Here is a 25430-nt window from a genome sequence, read left to right on the forward strand (position 1 = left end):
GCTGTATACAATGTACTACATATCACCTCCTTCCTTAAATTCTGCAGGGGCTAAACAACAAAGGTTAGTTCTCAATAACAAGGAGAACAACAACAAAAGGGAAACTAAGCAGAAGTTAGGCAGTCCTGAGCAATAATGTCTCTAATAGGTCTCTGAACTCTGTTAAGAGTCATAAGCAATGTCCTTTTAAAACTCGGTGAGCATTCCACAAGGAAGGTACAGTTCCTTAAATTTCCATAATCAGTCTCTTTGGAGTTGTAATGACACGAAAAGAACGGCGTAGAACTGGAAGGCTCGGCTGAGGTGTCACGTTGACTTCTGGAACTGGCTGAGGTCCAGATGCATCTGTTTGCATAGCAGCTTGCTTAACCACAGGTTGAAGTTCCCTGTTTGTCTGTTGGGGGGAGTTTAAGGATTCTGTAGAGGCAGTAATTTGGGGCACGGTTCTGAGGAGGTCTGAAGACACTATTGGTATTAAAGGCTCTTGGACAACAGATGGAGCCTTAACGGCAGTGGGCACTTGTGGTGCTGAAGTCTGGTTCTGAAGTTTACTCAATATTTACTCAATCTTTATTTGTACTCACTCTTGCTAAAGAAAAAATTACAATTTCAATGAAAATATTAAAAGTAAAAATTAGAGTACTAGCTGCCTGGAATAACCATAGGGGCTAGCGGAGCCAGGCAGCCAGTTAACATAAGCATTAAATAGAAATAAAATACAGGTCAGCAAGAAAACCTGAGCACAAATTGCACACACAAGAAGAAGAAAAAGAAGAGGAAAAACGCTATTTCTATGCTATGAAGGAAGTCTAAAATAGTATAAGTTACATATGAATACAAATCATTAATATAAGAACAGCACACAATAGCTATGGCAACTAATAGCAACTATATATTAAACTATAAAAGAAAGACTTAGAAAGGTGACAGAAATTAACAAAATACTAATTTACAGGTAAATTGGAAAACGACACAACTGCTAGTAAGAACTTAAGTAACTAATAATCTTTGACTAGATCGCTTTTTACTGATTTTTTTGAAGGGGGCCTTCCAGTGGGTCATCAATATGACGGCGCCACAGCCGGCCATCCTCCAGTTGGATGCAGTATGATGCTGGAGCGTGTTGCGTAACAATAGTGCCTGTGAGCCACTCTTCTTTGGAGAGGTGGTCCCTTGCGAGAACTCTGTCTTCGGGTGAGAGTGTCCTGAATTTGGTGTGTCGGTCGTAATAGGTCTTCATCTTGGTTTGGTTGTTAGTGACATGCAAACTGATGTCGGGATGGACCAAGAATAGTCGAGTGCGGAGTTCCCTCTGCAGGAATAGTTTGGCGGGTGTGGTGCCAGTTGTAGCGTGCTGAGTGCTACGATAAGAGAGAAGAGAGTTCTGGATACGCAGATTTAAAGTTCCATCTCTTTCTGATGCTTTCAGAAATTTCTTGAAGGTTTGAACGAAAGGCTCTGTTTGGCCATTGGCGGCAGGATGGTATGGTGACACCAACACACGCTGTATGCCATTGAGCCTCAGGAAATCCCCATATTCTTTTGATTGAAAGGGGGGTCCATTGTCGCTGACAACTTGCTCTGGGAATCCATATCTGGTAAACAAGTTGGAAAGGACACTGATAGTAGCTGCTGCATCAGTGCTTCTCATAGGACCTGCCACCTCAGGCCATTTAGAGTATGCATTTACCAGGATAAGGTAGTGTTTCCCTTGGCAAAATCAACATGGACTCTCCTCCAAGGGCCAGAGGGCCATGTCCAGGGGCAGAGGGGTGCTGCAGGTGGTGCATTCCGTGTCTTCCAACACTGCAGGCATGCACGGGTAATCTGCTCAAGATCGGCATCTAACTTGGGATACCACACATGGGTCCGAACCATAGACTACACTCTGGCCACTCCAGGATGAGAACAGTGGAGCTCCTTCAGAATTGGTTCTCTCAGGTTTGGAGGGATGATAACTCTCAATCCCCAAATAAGGCAGCCCTGTTCAATTGAGAGTTCATGACGTCGTATGAAGTAAGGTTTGAGATCTGGATCATGGCATTCCTGAATGTTCCAACCATGCTGTGTGAAAGCCAACACCTTTGCGAGAGTCTTGTCATGAGCCGTATCTCGAGCAATCTGATGGGCCTTGACGGGGTGTCGTGTGACTTGCTGGGCTGCAACATGGAAAAATTGGCTCTCAACGCTTGCATCACGTTTGAACTCAAGTGGAAGCCGGGAAAAAGCATCAGCATTGGCAATGTCACTTGAAGACTTGTACCTAATGTCAGAACGGTAGGATGACAGCAGAATTGCCCAACGCTGAGGGCGAGATGCCGCAAGGACTGGCGTAGAACCTTGAGGTGAAAATATCTTGAGTAAGGGATTGAGGTCAGTGTGGAGAGTGAATTTCCTTCCAAAATGGTACGTGTAGAATTTTGTTACGCCAAATACTATGGAAAGTCCCTCCTTTTCAATTTGGCTGTAATTCTTTTCTGCTGGACTGAGGGATCTGGAGGCATAGGAGATGGATCTTTCCACGCCATCCGGGAAACGATGAGATATTACTGCTCCGATACCATACTGACTCGCATCACACTCTAAAACAATGGGCAGGTCAGGGTTGAAGTGGACCAATACCTTTAAGGATGTGAGGGACTCTGTTGGAGAGATTCCATCAGCAGAGAGTTTGTAACCCATATAGGTCACAGTCCTTTGGATAAATTTGCATTTGCTCGATTTATGCCTCAGAGCATACTCTTCAAGCCGGGTTAATACACGTGCTAAATTGCTAAGGTGCTCATCATCATCTTTCCCAGTGAGGAAAATGCCATCCTGGATACGAGCAACTTGGTCTTACCCTTGCAAGATGACGTCCATACTACGCTGGAAGACTGCGGGCGATGATGCAATGCCAAATGGTAGACGGGTATAGCGGTAGCGGCCACGGTGGATGTTTAGGGTGACAAACTTCTGACTCTCTTCATCAAGGGTAAGCTGTTGATATGCATTCTTCAAATCCAGCTTTGTTTATTTTTGTCCACCCCTGAGTTTGTGAAAGACATGCTCTGGTAGTGGAATTGGGTAGCTTGGAACATTCAAATAAGGGTTAACTGTGCTGGCATAGTTTCCACAGGTCCGAGTACTCCCATCAGACTTGGGAACATGCACCATTGGGGTAGCCCAATCACTGAATTCAACTTTACGAATTATACCATCTCGCTCCAGGCGATTGTATTCTTCTTCAACTGCTTGCTGGAGTGCATAAGGCACAGTTCTGGCTCTGAAGAATTTTGGTGAAACCCCCTCTTTCCGTTCAAGTTTGGCAGACAGTCCTTTAATAGTTCCGAGTTCATCCTTGCATAATCTGAGTGGTTTTGAATGAAGGCATGCAGCTTTTGAGTGACTTCAGACGAAACTGAAGTCTCAGTAACATGTATACGGAGGATTTCGTTCCAATCCAAACGAATTTCAGTGGGCCAATCTCTCCCCAGAAGTGAGGGTCCAGCACCACCAACAACGGTGAGGGGATGGGCTGGAGACTGGGACTTGCATCTGGCATTGACATTGAACAGACCAAAAACGTGAATGGGGTCACCACTGTAAGCATGTAGCTCGGTGGTGCTAGGCTCAAGGGGTACGGCCTTGAAATACTTAGCGTTAGTCTCCTCAGGAATAATTGAAATACCAGCCCCTGTGTCAAGTTCCATTAACACAGACTGATTGCTCAGTTCAATTGGAACCTCGATTCCATGTTGACTAGCAACATGATATAAAGAGACATGGAGAAGGGGTCAGCTGGCTGATCATATTCTGTTGTTTCATTCACTGAATTCACTCTGGTGGATTTGCTCATGCAGTCTTCAGCCATGTGACCCACTCGTTTACATTTATGACAAGTAGAATTTCTGTACTTACAGTTGGATCGTGGATGTTCCAGCTTACCACAACTGAAACAGGTGGAATTGCGTTGATTGCCTGAAGGGGGTACTTTAGGTGGTCCCTTGTTTCCTTCTTTGTGAAAGGCCTGTGGCGATCACCCTGAGTATTGTAAACCTTGTGCACTTTGTCAGAACTGGACAATTGGGGATTGAGCTGAGCAACGTCATTCTCTGCAGCTTCATGACCCTGAGCTATTTGTAGAGCTCGCTCAAAATTGACATCTTCTGTAAGCAACCTTTTTTGAGTAGCTCTGCTTCGAAAACCACAAACAAACCGATCTTGTAAGGCCTCGGGCAAATAGGTGCCAAAGTTGCATGTAGAAGGCAAGCGCTGAAGTTGAGCGGCAAATTCGGAAACACTGGTGTTTTCCGCTTGTACGAAGGTGTGAAAACGGTACCTTTCGGAGATAACCAATCTCTTGTGGGCGAACTGCTTCTTTAAAATGGCTTTTAATCCGGCGTAACTCTTGGAGGAAGGGGAAGCCGGTGAACACAGGTCTGCTAGAACGTCGTATGCTTTCCCGCCAATGACTGAAATCAAAATGGCTCTACGTCGATGCCAAGTAGAAGAATCGGCTTCGACTTCATCTGTCACGAAATATTGCTCTAGTCGATCCAAGTAGAGGTCGATATTTGTATTCTTAGGGTCGAATTCTTCAATCTTCCCTAAGCTGGCCATATTTCAGCGTCCTCGTCGCCAGAAATGTTATGCTTTTGGAAAGGAAGAACACACGCGTGTAACTCAAGATAACGGACACAAGAGTATAGTTTAATGAGCATGCGCACATGGCAATAACCGCTGTATACAATGTACTACATATCAATTTTAGCTATCGAATATGACCGTTGTTGTCTTTCTGCTTTATCCGAATGTACGGTACAATAGTAACCTTGGCAGAAATAGTGTAAGATACAGAGGATCCATAGTTTGGAATTTAATACCTAAGGCCATCAAGGATGCTTCCTCCCTACAGCTTTTTAAACAAAAACTTAGACAGGCCTCAAGGATACTAGAACAAATTCAATTTGAAAAAGTAGCCTGTCAGATAACGTCAAAACAAACGGACTTTCTGTATTTTTAAATTTTTGCTAATTTTTGTAAATTAAGTGCTAAGTTTTTGTTATAAATAGTTTTTTTTTTAATTAAGTTTCTGGCAGGTCTCCACCAGCCTTTAGGTTGTCTCAAACCAACCTGTCTCAACAAAAAGTATATGTATGTATGTATGTATGTATGTATGTATGTATGTATGTATCCCCGTAAAACAGATATCGATGAGTGTGCAAGTCATCCCTGTAAGAACAACGGGACCTGCATTGACCGAGTGAACGGATTCAAATGCAGCTGCGCACCAGGATTTAATGGAACACAGTGTGAAATAGGTAACTGCAGTCAAAATAACATATTTTCCTTCATATTTCGGGGTTTTTGTATCTCTTGTGCATTGCTCCCTAATATTTCACGCCAATAAATGGGCTGTGATGCTGAAAATCGATCGACATCCACTCAAATGGTTTGCTTGCTAATTGTCAGACACTTGATTACCATAATAAGGTACATCTGATAAAGACCTTTCCATTTTTTTTTCAATTTCTGCACAGAAGCATAAAACTGATAGGTTTGAACTACTTTTAGTCGACAATGATAGTGATCTAGATCTCCTTTGTTTACTGCCTCATTCGTTTTGAACAAGAATGGCGACATTTCTCGACTCCAAGTTATTTCAGCTATCGAATATGACCGTTATTGTTTTTCTGCCTTATCCCCGTAAAACAGATATCGATGATTGTGCAAATCATCTCTGTAAGAACGACGGGACCTGCATTGACCGAGTGAACGGATTCAACTGCAACTGCGTACCGAGTGACATTTTCTATTGGCATAAATGTAGTGGCCGGACGGTCGACAACCGTACAAGTGCTGTTCTTCCTTCGTAGCAACAAATGCTCGCAGCGATAGGCTACCAGATTTTCTTACCCAAGGTTCTCCGCTAGCAGACGTTCACTATAGAGGAAATTGAACTTCTCTTGGATATTGTTACCTGTTTCACATAGTTTTCCATGAAATCCCTGTGCAGGACATGATGTTTCAAAAGTCTTGTTTTAAAATTCCCTCTTTGGGTCTTAAAATGAGAAGACACAGTACTTTAAGAGACACCGAATTCGCTTGTGCTAATTGTGCTCTTAATTTTGAGACGGCAGAATTTAACCTTACAATCTCTTAATACTCCATGGCATTCAGTGTAATTCACTCTATAGCAGTGAGATAAAACCCATTTTTAGGCATAGCCAGGTGATTATTGACGCCTTCGGTGGAAATTTGTAAAAAAATTATATATTCAATGGCAAATTTTATTTCCTGGTGATGTAGCACTCTTCCAGACTTCAAATTGAGATACTTATTTCACGTTGGATATATTTTTTCTAGATGCAGAGAATGCTTGGAAGGTTGTTATAAAACTATAATTTTATTCTTAAACATTATTAGCGAAACGCTATTGAATTGTCATGTGACCTCTTGTTAACAGCCTTCTTTTCTCCTGTAAAAAGCACCTCGTGGTCTGCTCAACAAATTATTCATTTGAATGTGTGTTATGTACACAGAAAAAATAATTTTATCAGTGTGTTACTTTTGATTTATCGATATTTTCCTATCGCCGCTTTTGAAGGGCCACAACTTTCATGGGTCATGTTGGCCGATTCATCGTTTTAAACTCAAAATATTTCTAATGCATAGAGATCTAGAAAGGATCTTTTTGGTGGGAAAAAGCTGCATTACATCCCCACAGAGAAGCGTATTTCTTTCAAGATTTATATCGGTCATCATGTAAAACAAATATCAGATAGTGCAAATGTAAATCTTATTTATAGTAGTCATACACCTGGCTATACAAGCACTAAGCTTAGCTAGTTTTCAGGCATGCCACTGAAACAAAAGAAACAAATATTTCAAATAAACGGTACATAGTTAAAAACCCCAACTGGCAGGAGGCAGACCAGTTTGCTATTTACAAAGCGTGACCAAGGATTAAGTTTGTTAAGAATTCTTGTATCTGTTACTTCCATTGGGTCTTACGACAACTTAATTTCCGTTTGGGCTCGCTAGTTTTCGGAGGTTAGCTAGTTACTTTCGGAATATGCTACAGCCGTTGTCGCTATTTTCGAGGGATTGTTATTTTACGGTGTTTCCTTTCTGTTTGATATTTCGTTCAGTGACGCTCACTACATTTAATGAGAATTTACCAAGTAACATCAGTACTTTGAGCTGCATGTACCTGTATAATAGGATTGTTTTCTGGCTCTAAGCCATCGTGCCCTAAAGGTACCTCAGTGCTACCGCATGTCTCGGAACTGATAATTTGTTAACCTCATCACACACTAGTCGTCACGTTATTTAAACAATAACCTGCTATAGTCTAACCGTCTAAATCGTTGAATTGATGCTTCAACCCAGACTGCTCGGTCCTACAATATAGTCAAGGAAATAAAAAATTAAGCTACGTATGCACGGCTTGGCACCATGCTAACACAGCCTTTCTTGACTCCACGAAAAAGCAAGAACATGCACTGGTTTCTTCGTGGAGGGGAGGAGGTAATAGGCCCTTTAATTTACGCAGGGCTAGTGGCCCAGCTTCTGAATTATAGCAGAAAAAAACTATTATACCGTTTTTTTTATAAAAGTGACAACCTCAGTTATATATACCGTCGAAAGTTAAAAGAACATTTTCCTTTTTTAATCTGCTGTGTGGCCAGCCTTCGCTGAATCCTTCATTTAATAAAACGCCGGTCAATCATACAGGTTAAGGTATATTCACCCGGTTATTCACTTGAATGTGCGTAATGTATACTGGAACAACTTATCTTTTCTCAACGTTCTACTTTCGGTTTATCAGCCTTTTCCTATCGCTTCTTTCGATTCAGGAATCATGTTGCCGTTCCATTTTAATAGAATCAAAATGTTTCTAGTGCATAGAGATCTCAGAAGGATACAGTTTGGTCCAAAAAAATATTATATTACATCAGCACGGTGAAAGGCGTTAGTTTCGAAAAATGGGTCATCTGAAAAAATATCAGATCAGTTTGGTTCGAACTGTTGCATCTTTTTTTTTTGGCAATTCTGCTTGGGGTCGCTATGTTCCTTTCGGATCTTCAAGGTTATTGTTCAAATGATGTGAGGACTATTGCAGATATTGAGTTAAACATTATAAGTTCTAGTACATGCAGGATATTTCAGAGCCAGACTAAGATCATTTCATGTCTAACAAAGAGGTAGTTCAGAATACAAACCTTACTTAGTGAATTCTTATAAACTGAAATGAGCGTTCTTGAAACAACTACTTAAAGAGAAAGAAACACCGTGAGGTAAAGTTCCGAAAGTAACGACTCCGAAAACTAGCAATGACCCTAGTCTCTGAGTTGTTAGCATATTCTAAAGGTAACAGTCTTCCGAATGGACTTAAACCGTCAAAATCGCTAAATTGATGCTTAAAGTGTATATGACACGAAACATAATTTCCGCTTATTTGAAAGGCCTTTGAAAATACAGAAGAATGGCGTTTTCCTTTTTGAAATATTGTTGTTTTTTTGTTTTAGAGAAATTGACGTTTTTCTATAGTGCAAATTAGATCAGTGATTACGTCATATTGTTTGCAACTAAAAAGTGGAAAATACTGAATAAACGATATCTCTGGAAATATTGAAGCAGTGTTCTTGAAACTTGGCACCACAAATGTGCATCACAAAAGGAACAAAATAACACCCTTAGTGCAGTTGCCATAGCAACTCTTTCGGTTCCAGTCTCTTTCTGTCAAAAAACCAAAAATCCCCATTTGCAACCTCTAAAGTGACACAAAAAGTCCTACTTGGAACAGACATAGTTCCCATACTGTCTTACTCCCATCATTAGATTGGGTAGGGTAGATGGTTTTTGATTTAAGATAAAAACTGGGAATTTCAGTTTTTATTAAGACATCATCAGAGGCAAAACTGTTGTCAGGGCAACAGCGCTAAGGGTGCCATGTTGTTCCTTTTGTGATGCACATTTGTGGTGCCAAGTTTCAAGAACACTGCTTCAATGTTTCCAGAGATATCATTTATTCAGTATTTTCCACTTTTTAGTCGCAAACAATATGACATCATCACTGATCTAATTTGCATAATAGAGAAACGTCAATATCTCTAAAACGGAAAAAGATATTTCAAAAAGAAAAACGCCATTCTTCTGTATTTTGAAAGGCCTTGCAAATAAGAAGAAATTATTTTTCGTGTCATATACACTTTAACAACAGACTTCAATGTAAGTTATATCATATATGTAATTTATTTAGAAGCTAGGAACCTGTTTATTCGTGGGAGGAGGGGGTAACAGGCTACTCTCGCTGGGCTGGTAGACCAGCTTCTAGATTATATCAGAAACTACTATTATTTTTTTTCCATGAGTAACAACTATAAACAATTCCATATTAATGAAAAATTCAGAGAAGTACCCTGTACACAAACCTTCTTTTCCAGCTCTAACTCGTGGAGGGCGTGAGCAAAAGAAAAGAGCTGGGAATTAAACACGCGCAAACCAATCTCGCGCGCTCGTCACCCACGGTCAGTTTTTATGAAGAAGAAAACAAGGAATGTTTGTTGACAAACTACAGTTAAAGCCAATATTAATAATTGACAGCCCATGAACAGTTTGTCTTGATTTGAAAGGGCACTGATTCCAAACCTGCTACATGTATAAGATACATAAATGATTTATTTCAAAGTTACATCTCTAACTTAGGATCCGGTTTCTTGTTTAATTTAAGCATTCTATCTTTGGCGGATGAGAAATTAAAACTTCATATGTTTATCAAAAGTGTAGAGATTTTAATTTTAAGCTGCATCAACTGATTCAACACCCTTCAACTTTTAATTCTAGCTGTAGAATGTACAAGCTACTCAAGTCTGACCAGTGGTGACCGAAAAACCACGTACATCACTCAGTCCCATCAGTGTGACAGCAACCTCGATGGTTGGTATCGTTTCCAAGGAGCTGCGGGAACTAGAATGCCTACTTCATGTCCACCTGAACACAGGTGTAACACTTATGCAACCGGCTGGTTAAATGGTGGTCATCCTACAGTGGCTGATGGCAAAGTCACCAGGAAGATCTGCTTTCACTACTTTTCAAAATGTTGTTGGCAATCCACCAACATCGAAGTAAGAAACTGCGGCTCTTTCTATGTTTACCGCTTCAGTGGTACACCGAGGTGCTACCTACGCTACTGTGGCAGTGACTAAAGACTTCCTTCATAAATCCTGATTACTTCCGGTCGTTGAAAAAGTTATCTGATTTCTTGTTGATTAATGCTTGTGTAAAATAACCTTTTTATTGCCTTTCTGTCTAAACATATTTAATATTAATTTAATTATGATACCAACACATATACACGATTGAAAAAGGCGAGTTTTTGGCTTTACCTCGGTTTAAATTGACCGTTGCTATGAATACATCCGTCAGTATAAAAAAAGAACATTCTTGCCGTTAATTCTCTGTAGTAAATCCGAAGAATGACCTATCATTGTGAGTTTACATTTGTTGTAATACTTACTTCATACAAGTTTGTAAACTTGTTAAACAGTTATGTTTTCATACATAGTGAAATGAATATTAAGCATCATTTCCACAGTAGAAATAAAGGTACTGGAAATAATGATCAAGATTTGTAACCATACGAACATTTCTTGCAGTACATTGGGTAATCACAGGACACGCCCAAAGGAAGCGCGAGGGAGGGGAGGGTGGCTCTCAGTTGGGTATATCAATTTCTATGTTATCCCATCGGTAGAGTTTTGGTTAGTTTGCTCTTAATGTGATTGTTTTGATATGTCTGATCTGGTTTGCGTACAAAGAAGTCGATATAAACGTACCGGTCAATAATAAGATGACGCAGGAGCCCATCAGTGATGGGCTCCTGGATGACGTGCTCTTCCAATAAAAACATATATATGTACGTTGGCACCAAAGGTCTGTGAACAATAATGTAAATGGTGATTAAATCTCGGAAAAACTCTCACTCTCTCTCTCTGTCTGGTCGTTTTTCACTGTCATCAACTTGTAATCTAGAAAACATTCTTTATATGAGTCGGGAAATTTACTTTGATTAGAAAAGCGTCAAGAATTCCCTCGTTAGACAAAGAATTTTACTTTCAAATGTCAAGCAAACATAGGTTTGATCATTGGTGACTGATGATTGGTCGCAAGTATAACGTTTTTATTATATATATATATATATATATATATATGTATATATATATGTCTGGATTGATGAAAATCGTTCTAATTTCAACAAAACCACCCTGACACTTCTCCAAGTAAATACACAGGCTTTTTCACACAATCAACCACAAGCTGTGTGTCCGGCAACACACAATCTACTAAAATCTTTAAAGTTGTTGTAACTGTCTTAAAAATCTTAAAATAGACGTTTCGGCTAAAATACTATAACCTTCTTCAGTGATGAAATGAATGTTAATGGCGTCTAAATGTAAATGAGATGTTTATAAGAATGTGAGGAACTCGCTAGGGATTAATTTAGCATTTTGTAAATGTCTGGAATATGCGCGTGGTCATTAATTGAGTTCGGTTCGCGAATGGAATGCCACGCCTCCAAGAACAATCTACGCGACCACAAGGGACAGCGGTCTATGACCTTGACATTATTAAAATCAAATTCGTGGTTGTTTTTCATACAGTGTTGCGCCAAAAGAGAGTTCTTGTCACATGTGAGAACGGCTCTTTTATTTTCTTTTGTTCTGGATCTCAGTGCTCTGGATGTTTGACCGATGTAAAGTTTTTCACAGTTTTTACAATTGATTTTATACACAACACCAGTTGACAGGTCTTGATCGAATTTATCCTTCGGTTTCTTTAGGATCGAACCAACCATCTTGACGGGTTTATGAGCAACGTTTACGTCGAATTGTCCCAAAGTTCTTGCAATTTTTTCAGAGATTCCTTGAAAATATGGCAAAGTAACAAAGCCTCTGTGGCTTTGAAGCTGATTATTTTGGGGCTGATTTAATGCCTTAGGCGGTTTGGCTCTTTGGCAGCTTTTTAAGAATTGGTCCGTGTAACCATTGGTTTTGAGTGCGTCCACCAAGTGTTGTACTTCGAATTTTTTTGTCTTCGTCAGTCCACGGAATATTCTTTGCTCTGTCAAGAAGGGTTCTGGCCACTGAGCGTTTGTGTTGCAAAGGGTGGTGAGAGTTGAAATGGAGATACTTGTCGGTATGGATTGCTTTTCTGTAAACACTGGTTTTAATTGATCCATCAGTATTTCTAGTTGTCTTCGTGTCGAGGAATGCGATGGATCTATCACTCTCTTCTTCGACTGTGAATTTGATGTGCTGGTTGATCGAGTTAAGATGGGAGTGAAATTCAGTGAGATGCTCACGGGCGAGGCAAACATGACTATCGTCGACATATCTGTACCACCACTTAGGGGGGTGTGGTGCAGTACTTAACGCTCTCTCTTCGACGTGTTCCATCACCAAATTTGCCAAGATGGCGCTTACAGGTGAACTCATGGGACAGCCGAATATTTGAAAAACCACGAATTTGATTTTAATAATGTCAAGGTCATAGACCGCTGTCCCTTGTGGTCGCGTAGATTGTGCTTGGAAGCGTGGCATTCCATTCGCGAACCGAACTCAATTAATGACCACGCGCATATTCCAGACATTTACAAAATGCTAAGTTAATCCCTAGCGAGTTCCTCACACTGTCTTATAAACATCTCATTTACATTTAGACGCCATTAACATTCATTTCATCACTGAAGAAGGTTATAGTATTTTAGCCGAAACGTCTATTTTAAGATTTTTAAGTCAGTGACAACAACTTTTAAGATTTTATTACTATGCCTGACTACAACTACAGTATTTTTAAACACAATCTAGTCACCCACCTTGCTTGTGTCTGGCTGGGTGGCTGCCGGCCGCTAACGCTGCAGGGCATTGCTGGCCAAGGCTGTCCTGCAAAGAAAATGAGCACGGTTTAACTGACGAAAATGCCTCTCTCTGTGACCCACCCCACAACACTAGGGTTAGAGCCTGGCGCCTCCACTTGGTATCAGATGGTATCCAGGCACTAGGGCTGTTTTCCCCAACCCTCCTTGACAGAAACCTCCCTGGCTTTTCAAGCCTGGCAAAGGCCTACCTGCCGGCGATGGCAGGCGCGAAAGTTTTGCTCCAAATTTGACACGGTTTTCATAAATTCAGACATATATATAGTACTATGATAGATATTTTTATCTTACTTCTTTGTTTGAGTAACCAACGTAAGTAACCCGTATTGTAAGTAACATGATTCTATACGAGAAATACAAGTATTGACTTGTTAGTAGAGTATAGTATTGCTAGTAGCGCAAGTAATCCACATTGTAAATAAGTAATGTAAGTAGTTTTAATATTGTATTGTAAGTAGACTATTGTTAGTAGCGTAAGGAGCTCTTCTTGAAAGTAATGTCAGTAATTCTGCAATTAAAAAAAAATATATATATGATATAAGAAACTGTTAATTAGCAAAAAATGTTTCCAGTGAGAGTGCAATGTGATATCAATCATTGTCGTAACTATATCATAATTAGGCTCCCTGAGGCAGCTAGAGGTAAGGCTCTATTTCCTGCGCTCCCACGAGTACGGTCTATTTTTCCGAGGGCTCCTCTCCTAGTAATCGAGCCCAGCTGGAGATAAGTTTCTGACGATCGGGGGAAAGGTTGCGTCATCATCATCAGGCGATCAATGCTCCGAGTAACGAGCTTCTGATTATCTGAGCATTAAGGGGAGATGTACTGGAGCCATCTTTTCCTGTTACTAATTTCGTTTCTATATCGCGGATATTCCGAACTTAAAATTTACCCAGGTACCACCATCCTTCAGTTATTGTCACTTCTATGCTAGTTGCACTTGTTTCCCCTACTTCAGTCTTAGCGCTTCCGTATTTTTTTTTTGTTTTTGTTTTTGTTTTTGTTTTTTTATGCTTGCAAAATGATTCGGTCCTTTTTATACAAAAAGCACCACAAGGTGGCTCAAAACAGTTTCGAACACTTCAGCAAGACTTAGATTTTGATGGGTCATTATAACCTCTCTTTATCAGTTGACGCTACAGTCTTTGTACCGCACAGAACTGTTGGAACTCGCGATTTCCACAGCAAATTATGCAAGTTCAGAAATGAACTGTCCCTGCACTACCCAGAACTTCAAGCGCTGTTTCGTCCAGAGCCCTCACCAAGCACTGGTTTCTATAATCAGCGACAAGTGTTAACTGAAATAGTTCAAAAGAACAAACCTTATTCTTGCGACTAGCTCCTCAAAATTGGCCATGGTTCTTTTTTCAAGGATGTTGCTATGCCTTGTGTTTTTAGAAAACAGCACTCGGCATTTATGGAATTTTCTTGTGGAATTGTGAGGTCACTTATGATTGGACAAAAAGAAACACAAAATGTACTGAGAAACAAGTGGGGGAAAAAATTGGAAGGGCCCATTGGCATCAATCCAATTTTAAGTAAGGATGAGATTTTTGCTCATCTGAATGACACCCGCCAAGAATTACTGAAACAAATTGGTCTTACTAGAATTCAATGAATTTGGAGAAGTGTTTTTAGGTCATGTTGACATTGAAAAGTACATTTCATTGTTTCCTACCCAACCTGGTACTTAGAGTGTAATCAATACAACCAATAATTGTCTGATTCTAATGGATTACACTGATGGCTTTCCTTGGCTAAAATGGTCTCGTCATTTGACAGGAGAAACCAGTGTAAGGAGTGAAACTAACTGAGCCTCACAATTTACTAAGTACAGTTTCAACTGGTAACCTTTGGTTGGGGAATGATGACTATGAGACAACAAGAAAATGTGGTCAAGCTTTTTACAAACAACTTAAAGAGCTAAAACCAATTTAACACCCACTAACTGGGTAAGAAATTAAAAATTATTAGATGGACATGTGGGGGATGGTAAGAAGAGGAGATTATATCTACTGGCAGTTCATCTGCCAAATCCACTTATCCAATCCCAGAAGCCCCAGAGCACCAGATCCAACTGGGCAACATGAAGATCAGCTGTCCAGAACCATTTTGGACAGTTTCAGATGCAGAGAGTTGCCAGAAAAAAATTGAGACTGAACTGTGTGGAAAAGCCCCCACCACAGAAAAGCACAGAGAGTTTGCCAAACAAAATCTTGGGAACACTGGGCGTAAAAATTTGAATGGTACACCCCTTTCTGAATACTACCCTAGAACTGCTCACCTTGGCATTTGATCAGCTGAAACGCTATGTTTGCGAATTGCAAAAATTGCAGCAGGTAAAATGTGCTTTTTCAAACTAGTTTACATTGACGGTGATTGTATTGTGCCAGAAAAAACCTAAGGCACCAAAATGTTTTCTCTAGCTTTACTTTCCTTGAGACAATGGAGGTAGGGATCTGTAGGGTGGTTATGGATTTTTCCTAGAATTACACAATACGAATAACAAAAACCAAAGTATAAAGTGCCATTTTCAAAAATCGTCAAAGTACTTTTAAAACTAGGAAATAATGTGCACGCCTTTCACAAGTTTGCACCCTTTTTAGGATATTTAGAAATAAAAAGAGGGCTACCGGTACACTCAAAATCCTGCATAGTTATGAAAGCCTCTGACGTTCTTGGTTTGGAAATTACTGAAGATTCCATAGTTCTAGATGGCAAGTCACAACAAAAGATGGAGAGGAAGGTTCGTAGGCACTTGGCTACGCAGAGTTCTATCATTGAAACAGACGTCAACCAGAAATCGAGTGGTAAATGGACAGAGCAATGTATCCTGGCTAGTGACAAACTACCATACCGGATTACGGTAGGACTGATGCGTCAAAGAGAGTCAAAATTCAGCCAGTTGAAAGAGCTGCTACTGAAAATTCCACCCTTGAAGCGAGCAGCCGATGGAGAACTACAGGCAACTTACCCACCAAGTTCGCACGTCCATGGAAAACCCGAGGAAAGATATCCGGTCCTGAAAGATCCGACTCACTCACTCTCCTCAGACCGGACAGCTAGCTTGTTTAGATCTGTTAACAACACTTCCACCGCAGAATAAAACTGAGCACGTCGTCAAAATGTACTCACTGATTCAATGTACATGTAAATTCAACACTCTCCTACGGGAAAGAATCGAGCGCTGACGAAATCCGAAAGAATTATACGAGGGTTTGCCTCACAGAAGACATCCTAGTAAGTAAGCTTTTGACCTTTCACTTTCAGTCTAATTTAGAATAAATATCTCTCTTCCATGGAACGATTTCTATGTCGCAAACCTTTCCGCATGGTAGCCGACCAGCCGCCATGATTCGAAAACAGATTGAATTGGTGCGTGCGTTGGTTTATGGGATACGGCATTAAAATTTCTTTCCCCAGGCTCCCGCAATGACGTCACAGATCACCTGGGAATAGCTAGTTTCCACTGTGTTTGTCTGAGTCCCAGGGAACATTTAATTTAGGTTAAATTTGTCGAAATTTCAAACCAAATTTTCAAATTCAGTTTGCCGTACATGTGTTCTCTGATAAAGCACTCTGTTTCAGCCAATCGGAGCTTGCGTTATATGGAAACTAATTATCATTTAGCTTTAAGCGCCGCTATCGAATTGTGAGAAGGACATCGAACTCCAACTGTTGGCAAACTGTATAAAAAATATCATTAGGGGAAGTGGCATCACAACCACCTTTAATTTTCGACAATTTGGAATTTAGCAGAAGCTCGCGTATGGAACAATTAGCTAACATAGCAACGATACAACCTGTAAAAGCACCCTTTATTTAGCTTAAGGTGCTACTAAATCAGATAAGCTCGTTGTATTATCGAATTGTGAAAAGCATTATCGAGCAACAACTTTTGGCAAAGTATAAAAAAAAAATACGTAGGGGAAGTGGGGTCACAAGAACTGCTAATTTTCGAAAATTTCATGTTTAGTAGAAGGTCACGTACAGTTTGCCTACAACGAGGCAGGGGAGAAACACCGGAAGTGGTTTCACAGCCACCTTAAATTTTCCAAAATTTGACATTTAGCAGAAGGTCACTTACGGTTCTCGCCTACGCCGAAGAACGGTGACAAGAGGCCGGGAGTGATAAGTAAGTGCTTCTGTATCCAGGTTAGGAGAACCATTGATTTATCTGTTAATGGCGTCCAAGCAACAAATGTTATCATAACACAGTTAGTGAGGGACAGAGATAGAACCGAGAAGATTTACCGCCAGCAAATTAGCTTTTGTTTAATTAATGCTGTGACCTCAATTTGCTACACTGCTATATAGCCAACAGTTAAAGTTTTGATGTATGCTTTTCCAATATAACATCACAAGTTAATTGCATGGTTAAAAATATAACACAAACAGCGGTGATTCAATTCAATGTTAGCAGTGAAAAATTTTTACCTTATAAGGAAAGCTTTTCCATTATGTCACTTTACAGACAGTTTCCCTTTGAAACGTCTTAAACTTCTACTGCAGATGTTTTCTGTCTAGGTTCCAGACACCATTGATACATTATAAATAGCTTTCCAAAAACCTTTAACGGTTATACTTTAGAAAATGCATCTCGACTAGCATACGAAACTTCAAGTTCGTAAAATGCGTGTTTTTAAAATGTTTACCGCCGCTGTTTGTTTTATATTTTATCAAGCTACGATGGCCGAAGACCAAGAGTTTACATAAATGCACGGTTTGAAGAGGAAGATTGTTGACATTTAAAAATTGAAATTCAAGTCTTTCTGCTGGGAAATTTGACATCTCCTCACTTCCTACATTTTAAATATACTTTCCCATTTGTCTTTCCCAGTCTCTTCGAGTTAAAAGGAAGAGTCTAAGGTCGTAGAAACTCCAAATAGATAGGTTAAATACCGAGGGAAAGAATTGAAAAAGTAACTTTATTTTCAACATTGCCAACAAATACATTATGCAAAGCATGTCCTCTCTTACTACTCCTTGGCTGGCAGCACATAATTGGCTATATATAACATTAAATTATTTGTAACCATCAAACAAATAATCTGCAATCGGCTATCAAACAATTAGCCAATAAGATTGCCGTCCACTGCCAGGAAATCGGATATAAATGAAACGTTCTTGAAACTTATCATTCTCAATTTTCAGTCATCCGGTGAAGTTGGTTTACATCGGCAAGAGAAAATGGAACTTGGAATTTATGAACTAAGCAACTATCTGCTTGTATTGGTGATGTTTGTCTCTTCTTCAAATTGTTCTAAGGGTAAAGTTTCTCTCTTTTTGTAACTTTAAGACATCACTTAAGTCAAAGTCCGTTTTTTCCTTCGAGTTTTAATAACTACACTTTCTAATTCTTTTCATCTTTACAATTCAAGTCATTGATGTTGGTGGTAAAACTCTCAGCCGAGGCACAGATAGAGGAATGGCTTACGCCAAATTTAAAGCTCACAAATTCTCCTTCCTCAACATCACCGACATTGGGTCAGATTATGTTCTCAAAGGCAGCGAGTGCGGGCTTGCATGCGTCAACATACCGTCATGTTTCTCCTTTAACCTGGCTGCATTCTCCGATATCATGAGCGGAAAAATCTTATGTGAACTGCTCCCATCCGACATTTACAACAATTCCAAAAAGTTCGTCGCAAGCCAGTTTTATCATCATTATAGTATCACGGTAAGTGAAAAATCAACTTTAAAAAATTTAACATTTCTCTGTTTCTTTTTCTCATCTTTAAGCGTTTCAGAGTCCTGTCGTTTCGTTCAAATTGCTGAAACAACGTAGCCCAATCAGTAGAGAAAAAAAGAAAAAGAATGCAATTGAAATGTCACTTTCAAAAAACTTTCAGCAGTTTCCTAATATATGAAGCATTAAATTAATTTTAACTTTGAGCTTACTTTCAAAGCGTCAGGGAGTCTCAATGCTCAATTACGTAGCCATAGGTTATAATGGGACAGGTGGTAACTTTGTTGATATCCTAATATTTGTCTCGTCATTTCTAGAAAGCTGCTATCTTTCATTTCTGAAAGCGTGAACGCGGCACCATTGCTGGGTTTCAATTGCCACAACAGTTTAGTCTTTCGGAAGGATTTTACACTGCGTTTTGGACGGATTTCCTTTTTAATCGAAAGAGCTGATATTGCTGTAGCTCAAAACTAAAACTCTTCGATTGTAGCACCTAAAACCAATAATAGGGATGTTAAAGAGAGGTAAATTTTTTACCGAACTGGAATTGTCTGTTTCATTAGAGGACTTGGCCGAAAATTATCAGCGTAAAATTTTAAACTTGTTCAAACGAGACTCTGAAAACTGCTTGATTGCTACTGGCCAGCCATTCAAATACTAAATATCAGGGAAAGTAATGAACTTTTAGAACAGCGCCGACAGAGCGACTTGGTATAACTGCTCGGCACGAAAACATCATTTTCGTTCCCTTTTCAGTCTCCATGCCTTAGTTGGCCTTGTCAGAACAATGGAAAGTGTGCTGCGCATTACAGGAAGAACAGTTATGTGCGCGTATGTGCCAAGGGATACACAGGAAAATATTGTGGAACAGGTAACGTTCTAGCTTTTTGTAACGAACCGCAGTAACAGGACTGGGTAGAAACAAACAAAAAAAAATAGGCAAAGCGGAGCTTGTTTAACATTTTCACTGTCAATATTACAAACACTTCTAAGTCATCGAACTTGTGAGTGAAATTCGGAAGCTCAATGAACATCTCGAGATGCACAAAGCTAAAAGTTCTCTGTCATTAAATTCAACTGGAACCTATCAATGTGATACAGAATATTCCGCATATACTCGTCAGCACCTGCACGAGAGCGTACATGGACTCAAATAAATTGAAAGTCGTCCTTTATTTACAAACACTACCAGATCAAACAAAATGCTGGGATACCACAGCGACTCTTGGAACAGTTTCAAGTGCTTACGAAATACAAAATGTACCAGTAAAGTTGAGGGCCGCTTAAAGAAGATGTTATTCACACGCAAGCTCAAACCGGAACTGAACGTGCGAACAGATCCAATTCGCGTTATAGTGTTTGTTTAGCCACCTTTTCAGACATTATGTTGGATGTGGCACCATGGAGGATCCAACATGGGACTGTAAATACGACGTATTTTTGATATAAGCTTAATACACTTGTGTAGAATTCAATGACATTTATTTAGTAGAACTACTAGAGTTAAAAAGCAAAAATCCTTTCTTGGTTTCCAACCGTAACAGAATAATTTAATAAATTTTACAGTCTACCAAGCTATTATCCCTACTACTTCAAAACGTACCTTGGCACTAAGCTTATATACAAATACGGTGTATCATTTTAAGACGTTAGGTTATCGGCGACAATCGGCACAACTATTTGTTTAAAACTGCAGCTTATACAACAACTTCGACAAACAACTGAAGTGTTAACGTATAGGAATAAGCGAAATTAAAACAAACAAATTTGAACTTGAAATGTCTTACAGTATAAGTTCACATCATGAAGACTTTACAACTCCAATTGAAGATAGTTCGCCGAAGCAGAAAACGCGACCGTAGTTTCTAAAACAAAGAGTCGCTAACCACAATTTGTAGATGGAAATTCACTTCGGTTTCAATTTTCCAAAGGGATTGATAACGCTACCTGACAAACAGGGGCGTGTGACATATAGGAGCGTCTGACATATAGGGGCGTCTGCCATATAGGGGCGTCTGACATATAGAGGCGTCTGACATATAGGGGCGTCTGCCATATAGGGACGTCTGACATATAGGGGTGTCTGACATATAGGAGCGTCTGACATATAGGAGCGTCTGACATATAGGGACGTCTGACATATAGGGTGTTCTGACATGTAGGGGCGTCCGACATATAGGGGCGTCTGACATATAGGAGCGTCTGATATATAGGAGCGTCTGAGATATAGGGGCGTCTGCCATATACGGGCGTCTGACATGTAGGGGCGTCTGACATATAGGGGCGTCTGACATATAGGAGCGTCTGACATATAGGAGCGTCTGACATAAAGGAGCATCTGCCATATAGGGGCGTCTGAAGTATAGGGTGTTCTGACATATAGGGGCGTCTGACATATAGGGGCGTCTGACATATAGGAGTGTCTGACATATAGGGGCGTCTGCCATATACGGGCGTCTGACATATAGGAGCGTCTGATATATAGGAGCGTCTGAAATATAGGTTCGTCTGCCATATAGGGGCGTCTGCCATATAGGGGCGTCTGCCATATAGGGGCGTCTGCCATATAGGGGCGTCTGCCATATAGGGGCGTCTGCCATATAGGGGCGTCTGCCATATAGGGGCGTCTGCCATATAGGGGCGTCTGCCACATAGGGGCGTCTGCCACATAGGGGCGTCTGCCATATAGGGGCGTCTGCCATATAGGGGCGTCTGCCATATAGGGGCGTCTGCCATATAGGGGCGTCTGCCATATAGGGGCGTCTGCCATATAGGGGCGTCTGCCATATAGGGGCGTCTGCCATATAGGGGCGTCTGCCATATAGGGGCGTCTGCCATATAGGGGCGTCTGCCATATAGGGGCGTCTGCCATATAGGGGCGTCTGCCATATAGGGGCGTCTGCCATATAGGGGCGTCTGCCATATAGGGGCGTCTGCCATATAGGGGCGTCTGCCATATAGGGGCGTCTGCCATATAGGGGCGTCTGCCATATAGGGGCGTCTGCCATATAGGAGCGTCTGACATATAGGAGCCTCTGATATATAGGAGCGTCTGAAATATAGGTTCGTCTGCCATATAGGGGCGTCTGACATATAAGTATAAGTAGTAGGATATTTAATGATTTTAATGATTTTTTTTTTCTCCAAGGAAATGCTTCAAAATAAACAATGATTGTTCGATTCAATCGGCGAAACCTTCTTGCAAATCCTTCCACAAATACTTGCCCCTTATGCCTCCTCTTTCGTAATTTTCTTTTATTTTCCGTTGAAGGACACGAGGGTTTCTTGTAATCTTCTCAAATCGAATGAGCTTCTTGAAACGAGCAGTAGAGACGAAGAGGCCACTCTACGATAAAACCGAAGCATCGATTTCGATCGCACTTTTGATTAGGCCCGAAATCTCCACAGCACTATTACCGAACACTCTAACTTTGTCTTTGTTCAGACTACATGCGCAAAATAAACAGATTTAATCACTCCCAATAATTTTTTGGGAGTTTCTTAAAAGAAAACTGACGATAGACAAATCCGACGTTTCGGCGACATCTTGGCGCCATTGTCAAGGGAAACTAATTAAATATGCGATTTCAAGAGTAACTAAGAGTTCAGAGTTTCTAATTTGCATAAGTTAGACAAAGACTTTAGCGCGAACTGAGTCTGATTGTACATTTAAACACGGTCGTAATTGTTTAATGAGTAGCATCTCATTAATGAGGCCTCTATATGTTTATCTAAATCATTGTTGATTAGATTTCTTAAAAGAACATGGAATATCATGAGTAAGATGAATAATTATTCTGAATCATTTTGCGGAAAATACTTCGCGGGTGACGATTTCCGTTCTTACACAGCTTGTTACTGGCTAGCCGTTTCACAAGAGACCGACACTGATTGGTTCTTTCATCTAAGGAAGTGACCGCTTCGTTGAGCAGTCGCTCGTGGGGACTCTCGTACCTGTTCAATGCCTCGACAAGAACTTTTTTGTACCTTATCTTTCCCCAGTCAGATAAAATAGTAACTAAATTCTCAAAAGTTTCCGCCATTTTACATGTAAACACAGAGAGAAAAACTTTGAAATGATGGCGTCAATAGTGCGTCTGTCCTCTAATAGATCATAGGTGAGAACCAATCAAAATTCGGGAATAACTTGGTTTAATACATAATGTGTGATAGATAGGGATGAGCGTAGCAGTGTGCCTTTGTTAACAAAATGACGATCGTTTCTTGGCGTTTACGAAGTGACTGTGAAGAGGATTCAAATAAAGTTTTGAACGACTAGTAGATTTACACTTAAACAAGTAGATTATTCGCTCTCGATTACTATGGATAGATAGAAACACGAGCTCATATTCTAATTGTTATATAGAAACACGATTTTCAATAAATCAGCGCGCGTATTTTCTTAGGGTTGTTTTCTAGGGGTAAGGTAAAGTTCGCACAGGAACCAAGTGGTCCATCTGGCCGGCGCTTATCTCCGGTTTCAGTTACATGAAGTGTTCAAGTCATTTTCTTGATTTTCTTATGAAAATATTTTCTACAGGACCCAAAGGGTTTGCTATCCAGAGGCAAATTGCCATCCAGTGGGGAATAATCTAAGCTATTTACTGGATTTATTTAAAAACGAAAACGTGGGCTTATCCTTATCCTTATCCACCCCTTGAATTAAACACAGCCTCTTTAGGAAAACCTTTTTACATTACCAACTACAAAAATTCTTATTCTGTGTGTTTCTTGATGTTCACAGACATCAATGGGTGCATATTGATATACTGCTGGTTTGCACTCTAAGCCATCTCTACATTAGACAAAGTGACAACACTGAGTGATATATTGCTTTCAAAATATCAGTCATCATGTAAAATAAATATATCAGATAAGTTTGTTAAGAATTCTTGTATCCGTTACTTCCATTTCGTCTTACAACAACTTAAGTTTCGTTTGAGCTCGATATTTTCGGAGGATAGTTACTTACTTTCGGAATATGCTAACAGCCGTTGTCGCTGTTTTCGAGGGATTTTTATTTTACGGTGTTTCCTTTCTGTTTGATATTTCGTTCACTGAGTTGCGCTCACTACATTTAACAAAAATTTACTAAGTAACAACTGCACTTTGAGCTGCATGTACCTGTATAACAGGATGATTTTCTGGCTCTAAGCCATCCTGCTCCTAAGTACTACCGCATGTCTAGAGTCGAACTGATAATTTGTTAACTTCATCACACACACCAGTCGTCACATTATTTGTACAGTAACCTTTTATGATCTAATCGTCTAAATCGTTGAATTGACGCTTCACGCCAGGCTGTAGAGTTGTCATGAATGCTATTCAGTTACACATCAACGGAAAATTACGCTCGTTCTTCGTGGAGGAGAGGGGGGTAATAGGCACTTTACGCAGGGCTGGTGGCCCAGCTTCTGAGTTATAGCAGAAAAAAAAAAAAAAAAAAAAACTATTATCCTTTTTTTATATAAGTGATTACCTCAGTTATATATATCGTCGAAAGTTAAAAGAACATTTTACTTTTTTAATCTGCTGTGTGGCCAACCTACGCTGAATCGTTCATTCAATAAAACGCCGGCTAATCATACAGGCTACAGTATATTCACCCGGCTATTCATTTGATTGTGCGAAATGTATACTGGAACAACTTATTTTTCTCAACGTTCTACTTTCGGTTTTTCAGCCTTTTCCTATCGCTTCCTTCGATTCAGGGCTCATGTTGACCGTTCCATTTTAATAGAATCAAAATGTTTCTAATGCGTAGAGCGAGTCTCAGAAGGATACAGTTTGGTAAAGAAAAACAAGATACAGTTTGGACAAGTAAGAAATTTGTTACATCAACAAAGTGTAACGTTTTAATTTGGAAAAAAGGGTCATCTGAAACAAATATCAGATCAACTTGCTTCGAATTGTTGGATCTGTTTTTCTAGTTGCCTCTCGTAACAAGTCAATTTGTGCTTGGGGCCGCTACTTGGACCTTTAAGGTTATCGCTCAAATAATGTGAGGATTAGTGGAGATACTGAGTTAAACATTATAAGTACATGAAGGGTAATTCAGAGTCTGACAAACGGATCATTTCATGTCTAACAAACAGGTAGCTCAGAGGACAAACCTTAGTAAGTGAATTCTTATTAACTGAAATTAAATGAGCGTTTTTGAAACAAATACTTAAAAAGAAAGAAACTGTTCGTTGCTTTGGCGGACAAATAAAACACCCAGCTAATTATTAAGGCTATTAGAATTTCGGTGATTGGAATTGGGGTGACTTCGGTCAAATAGTTCAAATTTCGAAAAATAGCTCAAGTTTGGAAAGTTCTGGAATTTTTGTCAAATGGAAAGCGCCTATTATAGCACGCTTTAATCGTAAGAACTTTTGCGATTTCCACAACTAGATATTTAAAAAATTTTTTCCATGATTGATGAAAAATATACATATTTTCGATCTGTTTACAGTAAACAGTTCTAAAGGCGCGCTAGTACCGATCAGTGGTACTTATTCGTTGATATGTTTCGGACATTGGCCTTGTCAGCCATCTTGTTCTTTTTTGTACATTCGTGTGATAGATTTGGTATGTTTTTGAAAATTGTCCACGCCAACGACATTCCCAACTTCTTTGCGATATTTATTCGTATAACATTGTTTGAGACGCAGACGAATGCTCTTCCAACTCTTATAGCTGTGATGCCGATGCTGTCTGTAGTAATACTCATGCATCTTACACTTGCACATGAAAAGCTGGATATGCTGGAGATGGCAGATCTTGCAGTGGTACGTTAGTTTGCGGTAAAGTTGCGGCATGTTTTTGTTCTCAGCTTAA

At 40.0% G+C, this 25430-nt stretch overlaps 4 protein-coding genes and 1 pseudogene across 4 annotated transcripts in view; 4 read left to right on the forward strand and 1 right to left on the reverse strand.

Moving 5' to 3' along the window:
* The window catches only part of LOC145495493 (uncharacterized), a 58256-nt gene extending 47183 nt beyond the window's left edge, over positions 1-11073 (forward strand). The window contains exon 3 of the mRNA XM_081475126.1: positions 9832-11073. Within this exon, the coding sequence (XP_081331252.1) occupies positions 9832-10193 (362 nt within the window). The 3' untranslated portion in view covers positions 10194-11073. The remainder of the gene's footprint in view (positions 1-9831) is intronic.
* The window catches only part of LOC145495522 (uncharacterized), a 59435-nt gene that overhangs the window by 29155 nt on the left and 4850 nt on the right, over positions 1-25430 (forward strand). The gene's annotated exons all lie outside the window — the stretch shown is intronic.
* The window catches only part of LOC145495490 (uncharacterized), a 57005-nt gene continuing 42941 nt past the window's right edge, over positions 11367-25430 (reverse strand). Inside the window, exon 2 of the mRNA XM_081475123.1 lies at positions 11367-13189. The gene's annotated coding sequence lies outside the window, so the exon portion shown is untranslated. The remainder of the gene's footprint in view (positions 13190-25430) is intronic.
* On the forward strand, positions 13551-14878 carry LOC145495549 (uncharacterized; annotated as a pseudogene).
* LOC145495631 (uncharacterized) lies at positions 17920-25390 on the forward strand. The gene is made up of 4 exons (XM_081475256.1): positions 17920-18191; positions 18304-18602; positions 19368-19482; positions 25143-25390. Exons 1-4 carry the CDS (start codon positions 18113-18115, stop codon positions 25388-25390), a joined length of 741 nt encoding a protein of 246 aa, XP_081331382.1. The 5' UTR covers positions 17920-18112.

The sequence above is a fragment of the Orbicella franksi genome, chromosome 8 (genome assembly GCF_964199315.1).
Source record: "Orbicella franksi chromosome 8, jaOrbFran1.1, whole genome shotgun sequence".
NCBI lineage: Eukaryota > Metazoa > Cnidaria > Anthozoa > Scleractinia > Merulinidae > Orbicella > Orbicella franksi.